Source organism: Pantherophis guttatus, chromosome 2, assembly GCF_059756535.1.
Source record: "Pantherophis guttatus breed Tessera chromosome 2, ASM5975653v1, whole genome shotgun sequence".
Classification (NCBI taxonomy): domain Eukaryota; kingdom Metazoa; phylum Chordata; class Lepidosauria; order Squamata; family Colubridae; genus Pantherophis; species Pantherophis guttatus.
Window position 1 is genome coordinate 149,775,639 of NC_142064.1, and position 12,162 is coordinate 149,787,800.

General features: G+C 37.9%; 1 protein-coding gene across 2 annotated transcripts in view; it reads right to left on the minus strand.

The window, feature by feature from the left end:
• The window catches only part of WIPI1 (WD repeat domain, phosphoinositide interacting 1), a 45,204-nt gene extending 33,828 nt beyond the window's left edge, over positions 1-11,376 (minus strand). The window contains exons 1-2 of one of the 2 annotated variants that reach the window (XM_034412683.3): positions 11,019-11,376; positions 2,271-2,353 (exon numbers count right to left, since the gene is read on the minus strand). In XM_034412683.3, coding sequence (XP_034268574.1) covers positions 2,271-2,353; positions 11,019-11,086 — 151 coding nt within the window. In that variant the 5' untranslated portion in view covers positions 11,087-11,376. The remainder of the gene's footprint in view (positions 1-2,270; positions 2,354-11,018) is intronic. The other variant, XM_034412684.3, reaches the window with a different exon arrangement.
• Between the last annotated feature and the right edge of the window lie 786 nt (positions 11,377-12,162).

Genomic DNA, 12,162 nt, shown 5'->3' on the forward strand with positions numbered 1-12,162 from the left:
TGACAAATCCACCATATCTGCCCAGATTTTATGTAGCTTTGTTGCCATTTAATTGTTGTACAGTTTTACACTCCAGATATGGTAGTTTACTTCGGTATTAGAAGTTCTAGTCCCAGTTTCACATTTTCTCCTCTTTCTTTTCTGGCACAGTGGCCAAGACAAGATTCTGCATGAGATTAATCACAGTGCATTTATACCTCTGTGCTGCCATTTCGTCACCACAGCTCAGATACCGTTGCCCTAACTTTGAGGATAAGCAATACCCAACAGCTTCTGTGAGAGCTGCTCCAATAAACCTAAAGCTCAATCAATAATATAAGTGTTGGTTCATATCAGCTATGTTTTAGTGATGTGTTTTCTTTATGGTTTCTGCTTATTCCTGCACTTCTGGGAGAGCTAAATCTTGGGAAGCAGCATTATCTATCAACTTTGAATTTTGTAAGTGGAACTCCATGGGAATTATTCCTGTGGTCAAATCTACACTATGTTTGGCTATTTGAGTGTAACTTAGTAACAATCAAATATGAAAAAGAAGAGTAGTTGCATGGAAACAATTAACAGAAACAACAGCTCTGAAATGGCTGGAATAAGTTTCAATGAACTCACTCGCTAAAATAATATTGATGTGGATGCAATCTCATGACGTAGGAGAATAGCCCTTGACCCAATCCCAGCTCATGCACTCAAGGAAGCCACAAGAATGTGAAAGCTTCCATTTCTGCCTTGTATAAAACAAACTTGCAGTTCCATATCAAACAAAGCTAGATAAACTAGGATTAATCTCAATTATAGTTAGCAAAATCAGTTAAATTCAAAATGCAATATTACTAAGCTAGCTTGCATTTAATAATAATGATGATAATTAAAATTTACTTGTACAATTGGTTTGGAAAAAATACTAAACTATGTTAAATCTCAAACAGAAACTTCCAATTTCTAGACTACTATGCTAGAGACATCAATAGTGCCACTCCCATAAAGTCAATCACAGCATAATATGTATCAGGATGCAGTTATTCTGAGCTAAACAAACCTGAATTGTTTTGATCTAACTGCATTGTGTTTAGGAATAAAGGCTCTTTATGTTTCAGCCATCTGCTTATAATCACCTCTTCTTCCACCCTGTGAATTGTGCTTTCTCAGCAATGACCTTGCCTCAAATGAAGGCAGATATACGTGTCCCAGGATAATGTTGCAGGATCCAACCTGAGGCAATCACTGGGACCAGAGGTTTAGCGGTCCAAGCTTTCAGACTCTGGTTCTCCTCAAGGAATGTCTCTCCCTCTTTCTCTCTGTGCACTGCACTGTTCTATGAGTAGTATTTACATAGAGAGAAAAGCTCCCTGAGGATGGGCTCCAGCACGAGTCCGAAAGTTTGAAAGACTAAGCCTCTGGTCCCAGTGACCAACTCAGATTAGATCCTGCATGACCTTGCCTATTTATTTTGTTGCCTTTAGAATGGAATGGAATGGAATGGAATGGAATGGAGTGGAGTGGAGTGGAGTGGAGTGGAGTGGAGTGGAGTGGAGTGGAGTGGAGTGGAGTGGAGTGGAGTGGAGTAGAGTAGAGTAGAATAGAATAGAACAGAACAGAACAGAACAGAACAGAACAGAACAGAACAGAATAATTTATTGGCCAAGTGTGATTGGACACACAAGGAATTTGTCTTAAGTGTATATGCTCTCAGTGTACATAAGGAGAATAAAATACATTCATCAAGAATAAAAAGATACACTTAGAGTCAAGGTTACTAATAAGCTATCAAATCATTCTATTTATTTTATTGCTTTCATTCTAGTTAAAGGTCATTCCCCATAATCTTATTTTAAAAAATTATAATAAAATAATTTGTTTTCCTGAATAACTAAATGAGCAAGCATGGTGTTTTTTAACTCATTTGTTTAATTGGGTTCCTTTTTATCTAGTTTTAGGACATGTGGAGAACAGATCATGTTTTATGGTCATATTTACACAGAAATATTAATAACTCAAAAAGGTTCACAAGCTTTTAATCAACACTGATACCGGTATCAAAGGGTAGAGAATTTCCCACACTGTTTTGATTTATTGAGCATGCAACTATCCCTTTAATACAGCTGCATCTGGATGACTGCTTGAATATAATTAAGGCTGCAGCCAAGAAATGCCATCCGCTTTCCAGCAGGAAAGATAAAATGAATTGCTCATTTGGGACACATTAATGTGCTATAACGCAGAATAAAAATTATCATCAACTACTATTTTGTCATGCCAAAACACAACGGACTTACTGCTTTCATGGACCTGATCCAGCTGTTCCACAGAACTCAGAGAAAAAAGTCTGTATCCAGTTTTGGTTCCAATGGCCAAGGAACTAGAGAAGAGAAAAATGACACAAATTACACACAACAACATACACCCCATATAAAACACTCTTGGAATATTTGGGTATTTTTTCCAAGCTATAATGGAAGACTAACTAGGAACCACAGGCATGTCACTCTAAATATATAAAAATAAACAGACAATACAAAGAAATAGTTATCATACTAATTCAGCTAGTCCCAGTTGTTTGAAGAGTCCTTGAGAAATTGTTTTTCCCATGAGTGGATCAAACTTTTTTTTAAAGAGGAATTATCATTAGGGCACATGGAAGTACTAAAATATATAAGGAATAAGGAGTAAGCTGTTTTTCATGAAACTATTCTGAAAACAATAAAATGGAAGACAAAATAAAAACCAAGGAAAGAGAAAGATAGTGATGGATGAATGGAAGATGATGCAGCTTTGAGCAAATTGTTAATGAGAAGTCAGATTTCTGCTACTAAAGTTGATCACTAAATAATCTAACACAGTACCAGATTTCCTTCATGATTTTTTTTTCTTGGCAGGTTAGTAAAATACTCTTAATGCATTTTTATATTTAAACAAAATACCAAAATCCAAAAAATGAAAAAAGGCTGAAAATGTCACATCCTTTCCAAGTGATGCCATTTTGTCACTAATATTTCACAGTCTCGGTGTTTATTATGTATGATCCTAATCCATGTCATTGAAAGAATTGATCTGTTTTGATAGCTTCAAATAAGCAGAATAGCTTCAAAGGAAATGCAAAAACAATACAGAACTCTTACAGATTTGAATGAATTTGAAAATTTAACTCAAATCATGGAGCATTTGCATGTTTACTTTATTTACAAATTGCTGGTGAAATATGACTCAGAAATCAAATAAAGACTAATGTAGAACGAACTACTGGTAATCTCTATGAATTGTTTCACATTCAGGAGATATATTTACCTTGGTTGATCATCTTATGCAAGAGGATCTCATATATGACATCAAATATACCGTAAGCCTAAAGAAGGACTAATGAATAGATGCTGGATTGAGATCCAGCTTTCAGAATTTAGTGCTATCTGGATAGTTACCCAGCTGAATATTCACAGAAAGTTAACAGATACTGGGAGAATACCAAATAGTTGGTCATAATTAATTTTGTTGCCACCCAATGTGAAAATTCATATCAATAATCCCCATTAATAGCACAATTTAAGATGCAAATATGTTATTTACAGCAAAGTTGCTATATACAGAGTCCCCATTTGCTAAGAATTTGATTGCAATGTTATCTGATATAGATAATTGTTATCTATATCAAATTCTAGATTAAGAATGATTTTGCTATGGATCCTTTAATGACAAAGAAATATGTTTTTAAATGCCCTTGGCCAGAAAGAAAGTTGTCCAAGCTATGGCCAAATAATCCTTAAACTTTGATTAAATTTGAAGATGAAAAATAATGTGACACTCTAAATCAGGGTACAAAGTGGCAGATCTCTGCCAACCAAAACCCTGCTATCTTACACTATTTGGGGAAGATACACATTGGGCACTTTTTCTTCTGCCATACTGTCTCTTTTAACAAACTTTTCAAATGGAGGAAGATTTCCAATTCTGGGATATTCCTGAGAAATGAAAGGATTTTGAATCCCAAAGCAGTTTTATTCTACTTTGCTTCAATCCTGTAGAAACATCTCAAATTGCATGCCTATTGCTAGCACTGAGAGTAGCGAACCACTTCATTAGCACAGCTATCCAAAAAAGGGCTGAGCTAGGACTGAGCAAACTGCTGATAGAAGAAACATTTCTATAATTAATACCTCACTTTTCTTTCAGAAAAGACAAGCTTGATTCACACACACTGTTAATGATATTTATTTATTTATATTTATTTATTTATTTATTTATTTATTTATTTATTAAATTTCTATACCGCCCCCTCTCCCGAAGGACTCGGGGCGGGGAACAGCCAAAATTAAAAACACACAATACAAACATTAAAATACTATAAAACAAAATTAAATTTATCATTTGGCTTCCCCAATTTAAAAACCCCTTACCCATAAAATTCCCCAATTAAAAATGTTTAACCCAGCCCGGCTTGTTGAAATAAAAAAGTCTTCAGGGCCCGGCGGAAGGTCCGGAGGTCCGGGATCAGTCGTATCCCTGGGGGTAGCTCGTTCCAGAGGGCGGGTGCCCCCACAGAGAAGGCTCTTCCCCAGGGGATCGCCAGCCGACATTGCCATATAGTGGTCTGAGGGGTTTTTTTGCTTTAGTGTGAGGTTATATTATAGCTTTAGACTACAGCCTTGATCTTATATACTATACGCTTCTATAAGTAATAAAGAAAGCCACCACATGACAGTTTGAATATAACAGTTATTTTTATTTATTTGTAGTTTATGAACCAGAAAGTTTATGCTGTCACAAGAATCTGTTTTTCTGCAAAAGGCTACTGTATTTTGGGTTTTGTTATACAACTATGAAGCTGCTATTGTTATTTAAAAGAATTAAACACACTGCACTTATACAGTGTGGTTTAGACAAATTCAGTTTCCCTATCTTGATTCACCACAATATCCCACACTAACAAACAAAGCATAACAGAAGTTCTTCAACAAATAGTAAAAAGCTGACATATAAAGACCACAGCTGTAAAATCCAGTAAAACGGGGCTACTTGCTGGATTAACATATAAAAAAGTATCATATTATAAGGTGCAAAATAGGTAAAGAAGGAAGAACAGCTTGATTATTACTGAACTATTAGGGAATAGTGACACACAGGGACAGATCTGGAAGATGGTTTTGATTTGGAATTCCTAATACTACGTTCTCTTAAAACAAAGCATAAATAAAATATTCAATAAGTACTCTCTCCCCCTCTCCCCCCTTCCCTCATTCAAGTTATTCCCTTTTCTTCCCCAACGGGAACTAACAAAACTAAGATATTTTAGCCTATATTTTTTGTCTGTTGAAGTTAAATTTCCCTACAATATAAAATCTTTATATATGTGGTTTTACAAAGCAACAATTTACTAGTTCACTGCATATCCAAGTCAATTCTGGTACATATCCTATTCATAGTAGAGTAAACAGAAACAACTGTGGCATAACTGGAATTTCAGTGCATGGAAGGCACACTCACAAAATGGCTCCTGCAGAAGGCATACTACTTTACAAAATTATTTAAACAATGGAAAAGTTCTATTTATGAGAAATGAACTAGCCTTTTGGAACCTATACCATCCCAGTGAAGCTTTTGAAGAGCCCAAAGACAGTTCTGTAAAATGACGCTAAATGTTGGTGCAAGATTTCTTCCTTTTTTTCTTTATATGTAAGTAAAGACACCCTCAACTTACAACTGAACCTGAAATTATAGTCGTAAATTGTTACAGTTTAAGTCAAGGCAACATGTGATCAAATGTCGATTTTATGACATTTTTGCAACAAACACAGCAGTCATTAAGTGAATCCATTTTCTCCAATTAGTATTTTTGCCAAATTTTGTGGCAAAAAATGTCACAAATTGCAATCATGTGATTGAAGGATGCTGCAAATGACCATAAAAGTGAGCCAGTTTTTAAGTACCCAAAATATGATCATATGATCAGGGGAAATGGGGAGAACCACAGTGTGCAGCTCTTGTAACTCCAACAATGGGTAAGTAACTCTAGGGGAGGTTTGTTGTCATGTTGAATGATTGTTAAACAATTGGTCATAAGCTGAGGACTATTTGTAGATAAGTAAGTAAATAGAGGCAAAAATAGCACGAGCGCTTAGACTTACTGTATATACCATTTCACAGTGCTTTACAGTCCTCTCTAAGCTGTTTACAGAGTTGGCATATTACCCCCAACAACCTGGGTCCTCATTTTACCGACCTTGGAAGAATGGAAGGCTCAGTCAAAACCTTACAGATACCAAAAGTGATACCTAAAGACACCTTGCTTCCAGTGAGCAATATGTCCCTTAGTCATTTAAGAAATGCAAATGCCTTTTATTTCTCAGAATGAACTGACAGAAAACTGATGCTGAATTTAACAAACCAGTAACCTAAAACCTATGCCAAATATTTCTATTGGGATCTGAATGTTATTGTTTAGAACAATTTGCAAATTGCCAGGCTCCCAGACTTGAACCGGATATAAAACAACAGTCACAAACCTGTAAAGCAGGAAATGTGATGCAAGGGAAAATTAAACACTGCAATGGCCGAAGACTGACAAATACATTCCATTAGATACAGCTCCAAGAGCCTAAAAGGGAAGGCTCCCAATGACAACAGTGACTGTACTACTACTAAGAAATATATATAAGCAGCAGCAAGTTCAAAACTAAACTGAGTAACTCACATTTAAATACATGTCTAAAATAGATAAGCCCATCCATAGTTCCTGTTTTTTATCAATTCACAATCCAATTAAAAGCTGGGGGGTATTTGGAAAGGAAAGAGCAAAATTCTAGAAAATTCATATAAAATAGCCTTTTCTTAAATATATTTTAGTTTCAGATAAAAATGAGCTAATGCTCTGGATCTGAATTTATTACCAATTCCAGAGCAAAGTCTATCCATGAAAACCAACATGTCAGGGGAAATGTTCCAGCTTGGCCTCTTGCCCTTGAAAGTTATTTGTTGGCTTCCTTCAAACTAACTTCCAGCATCATTCTAAACTGGTAGAGTCAAGATGCACTGCGAAATATTCCTGAATATACAGCTGTTACTCTAAAGCTCGCACAAATACAGGTAATCCTCAACTTACAACCTTAACTGAGCCCACAATTTCTGTGGCTAAGCAAGAGACTTGTTAAGTGAGTTTTGCTCCATTTTATGACATTTCTTGCCACCGTTGTTAAGCGAATCACTGCACTGACATGGTTACTAACTTGTGTCTTTGCCCTACCCAACTGACGTAGGTGAAAATCCAGGGAAAATCATCATTCTTTCAGAGATGGCGGAAGGAAAACTCCCAGCACCTGGAATAGGAGGATCCAGGAAGCACTGTAGCACAAGCTGACTTTCTTTAGAAGCCAAGACTCTCACTCAAGTGAGAGGTATAAGAACTCCTTGCTTTACAACAGTTCATTTAGTGATGTTTGAAGCACAACGGCACTGGAAAAAGTGACTTATGATCATTTTTCACACTTATGACCATAGTTGCATCCCCATGGTCACGTGATTTACATTCGAATTTTTGACAACTGACTCACATTTATGACAGTTGCAGTGTCCTGGGATCAAGTGATCCCCTTTTGTGACCTTCTGACAAGCAAAGTCAATGGGGAAACCAGATTCACTTAACCGTGTTAACTAATTTAAGAACTAATTTAAGTGATTCACTTAACAAATGTGTTGAGAACAGTCATAAAAAAAACCTCACTTAACAAATTTCTCGCTTAACAAATTTTGGGCTCAGTTGTGGTCATAAATTGTGGACTACCTATACTACTTTATTAGTATTTTATTAGCTATGCTTTGTTGAATTCTAGGAAAAGGAACTGAGATCCAGATCAAGTAAAGAACACATAGCTTTTATGCCAAGATACGGTACTAGATTCAAACTTAGCATCTCTCAACATGATAGCAGTGTTCCAATATTTGAGGGGCTGCCACAAAGAAGAGGAGGACAACTTATTTCCCAAAGCACTGAATGGAGAACAAGAAAAAATGGATGGAAATTAATCAAGGAGAGAACCAACTTAGAAATAAAGAGAAATTTCCTGACAGAACGATTAACCAGTGGAACGGCTTGCCTTCAGAAGTTGTGGGTGCTCCATCACGGGAAATTTTTAAGAGATTGAACAACCACATGTCTGAAATGATATACGGTTTCCTGCCTGAGCAGGAGGTTGGACTAGAAGACCTCCAAGGTCCCTTCCAACTCTGTTATTCTCTTAAATCTGTTAAATCAAGCTAAGAAAATGTTTTTTTTCTCACACAAGTTAACTGTACTGGCTATCAGTATGTCTCAGTCTTCTGCAGTTTCAGAAATCACCCATGATTGCTTGTGAAAAGCCTCCAGGGTCACAGGCAACTGGAAAGAAACATTAAATAACTGGTTGGTCTCCACTTTACTACTTCTAACTCTTTAGGCACCACAAGCTAGAAAAGGAACACAGTAGACCTTTAATCTGATCCAGCAAGACAATTTCTTTTTCTTTCTTGTTCTTTTGCTCACTTGTATATAAACTAGTAAATATATATTCCAATTTCTAATTCAAAATTCATATTGTTTTGAATACCATTTTATTGAACAGAAATCAGAATTGCTACAAAAATAAACTCTAGCATTGATATCTGAGAGAGTGAAGATGGTAAGGAGCTAGGATATCTTTTATCCAATTCTAAAAACACGAAAAAATAGGTAATCCTCAATTTACGACTCCAACTGGGACCAAAATTTCTATTAAGTGAGTTTTGTCCCATTTTAAGACCTTCCTGGCCACAGTTCTTAACTGCAGTTGCTAAGTTAGTAACACAGTTATTAAGTGGATCCAGTTTCTCCACTGACTTTGTCAGAAAATCGCAAAGGTGATCACATGACCGCAGGACACTGCAACCATCATAAATATGAACCAGTTCCCAAGCATCCTAATTTTGATCACGTGACCACAGGGATTCTGCAAAGTCGTAAGTGTGAAAAATGGTCATAAGTCACTTTTTTCAGTGCTGTTGTAAATTTGAATGATTGTAAATTGATGTCTACCTGTATCCCGATCATTCTAGCAAGTTAACCCAGAAAGTGTTATGCATCTTAAAATAATTTGTAATAATACAAATAATATTAATAATACAAATAGTAATAATACAAATAGAACAAGCTGAAGCTTTGCACAGACCAAAACTATCAATTATCAACATGTCTACTTTTTGTTAGTTTTGAATCTATTCAATATATTCCCTTCTTTTCTTGTATTTTATCAAAATAACAAGATATTTCCTGTTGACTTTTCTTTCTGTGGTTTGGATGCTTCATTTCTACCACTATTACTTAATAGTACCCTCTTAAAGCCAAACTAGGGTACATCTTTCTCCACATTTTTAAAAATAATGTCTACATTCACAGAACTACTATGAATTGCTCCATATCCTGCAAGTTTCATGCTCATTTATATTAGAATCAATTTCCTTTCTGTCTCCATGACGATTTAAGGCTGGTTTTAATTTAACCAATTGTGGGTACCACTGGGGAAAAAAGCTTTTGAGAGTCACATGGCAAGTGAATAACCATATAACTCAGCAAAAAATAAAATAAAACCGTATGTCAAATCTTTGTTTGGAAGAATGTATGAAATCATATCACTTTAAAATTATGCCAGTTCTAATATTAACACCCAAAATGTGTTCTATATCATATATCTCAAAACTTCAACGCATATTTTTTGTTAGTTATAGTATACAATTCTTTTTACTAATACCTTATGCTACAGAAAGCTGGGTGGGACAATTACAGCTTCTCACAACTTGTTTCAAAGTAAGTATGCAACAAGTAAAAAGGATATGACTACTTACATACCTATCACACTATTCTGTAGGCAATATTATGCAACTGCGGGGGGGGGGGGAAGAAGGCAGGATATTCCATGATATTGTTCTCCTACAACAATAATTCTCAACCTTTTCTTCATCATGGATCCTCTTTAAATATCTTTTGTAGCCACGGGTCCCCAAGACTTAATTCAAGATTTAAATCATAATATTTTTTTCAAGCCTTCGCAGACCCCCAGTGATAACATCGTCTCCCCTCCCCCTCCATAGACCACAGGTTGAGACCCACTGCTTTACAAGGTTACCTGACCAACAGCAACAGAAACGCTACAGATTTTATACTAAGAAAATGTCTCTCTTTTTTTTTTTTATTTCAAAGCTCCTTCATTCAGGAAGACACCGTTCCATTTTTTTTCCAGGCATCTTTCCAGCTAGCCTGTTTAACCTGTGTAGACGGAATACAGATACAGAATACAAAACACAGATGCGGTATTTCTTTTCTTTTTTCACTTTCCAGTTATAAACAAGACTTTCGTTGATACTTGGATCATGGGTTGATAGAAAAGAGGGGGAAAAAAACCAGCACCCAGGAACATCATCAGTACAAAAAAGGTGGAAAAGAGAAACATCCAGCCTCTGGCTTCAATTTTTTTTTTAAAGTACCAATATATTCACAAGCTGGTGGGAGGCGATCATAAACAGAACCACGAAGACTGGAGCAGTCTTGAGGTTCATTCAAATCTCCCCAATATCATTTTTTTTTAAAAAGGGGGGGGCAGAAAGGGAAACGCAGCCATGCAAGGGAGAATCCACAGACCTTCAGTACTGTACTGAAGAAGCCCACCAGCGACCGCTCCAAAATCTTATCCTCTTGAATAGCTGTTATTTGCAACAGGCTGTTTTTAGTTCCAATAACTGAGAGAAAGGACAGATTGAAAACTAAACAAAGAGCCGACCGAACAACCTCGGGATCTTTATATAGGCAGGTCTTAAAAACAGCCGGCGAGGGACTTAAAAGGGGTGACTTTTCCTAAACCCGCCATTTCCCGCTTTTCTCCAGCCTAGGTTGCATCCCACTTCTTCCCTTCCATTATATATCCTTATCCGATCCCCACCTTATTCCAGTCCTCCTCCTCCTCCTCCTCCTCCTCCTCCTTCCCTCCCTCCTTCCCGACAGCAAAGACTGGGTCCCATCCCTATTTACGTACGTGCAATCCTGGTTATAGGAAAAGCAGGTCAGGGCCTCCCGCTCCCCTTCCCCGCCGGCGGCCTCCATAAGCAAGCACGGAATCCTCGGCCTCGATTTCCACCCGGTCAAGCGCGGAAGCTCAGGATCTCCCGCCGGCCTTCCTCCCGCTCGCTGTCACCGCTCCCCGGCGCCGGATCACAACAGAAGAAACAAGTCACCTAACCACGGCCGGCCGAAAGGCGGGGCCTTTCGACCTGCCCGCGCTTCGCTATTGGGCGAGGCCCTTTCGAACGCCTCACCTCGGCCCCTCCGCCGCCAACCGGGTTCAAGCTTTCGATCGCACTCGGGAGGCAAAGCTCCCAAGCCCCGCCCACGACGCCAACAGGGCCGGCGGTGATTGGACGAAGAGGTGGAAACAGCTGACAAGTGGCCACGTGGTTGTGTTATGGTTGCATCAGACTGGAGCCGAGACAAGAGTGGGCGGCAGGTGGGCCCGGAAGGGCTGAGGTGGCAGCCGATCTTTCGGACTCGAGTTCAGCCCTGGAGCCTGATCTACGCCGGAGTACAAAACGGAGCAGTCTCCTGTTCCGGAGGCACGTCACGCTTGGGAGGATACTGTGGATGTGCAGCTCTTTACTCCGCTAAGAGCTTTGTGCTGAATTAGGCATGAGGCTTAGACTTTTAGACTAACTTTATTGTCACTTTGAAGGTACACTAATCGGCATACATTAAAATGAAGTTTCGTTGCTCTCAAAGGGTCACCACCTCCAATATACACTACATAAACATGACTAAATAAATAAATTCTTCTTCTTCTTGTGCCAGATCTGTCGATCATGTTGGCGATCCTATTTTTATTAACAGCCGCACAAAAAAGTGCTGCTGAGTTTTGTCCAAACCAATCCCTTAGATTTTGAAGCCATGATGTTCTTCTGCCTGGACCTCGTTTGCCTTCAGTCTTTCCCTGGAAGATTAAGTGAAATATGCTCTATTTTTCCGGGTGTCGCATCACAAGTCTAAAATATTATAACTTTCACTTCACATATATTTGGGAGGATTGGAGGAAAAGCAGGATAGAAATCTAATAATAAGTAAACAAGCCCGTTAGGAAACTTACTGCTAGAAGTGCTTCGCAATAAACATCGAGAAACAACAAAATTCTC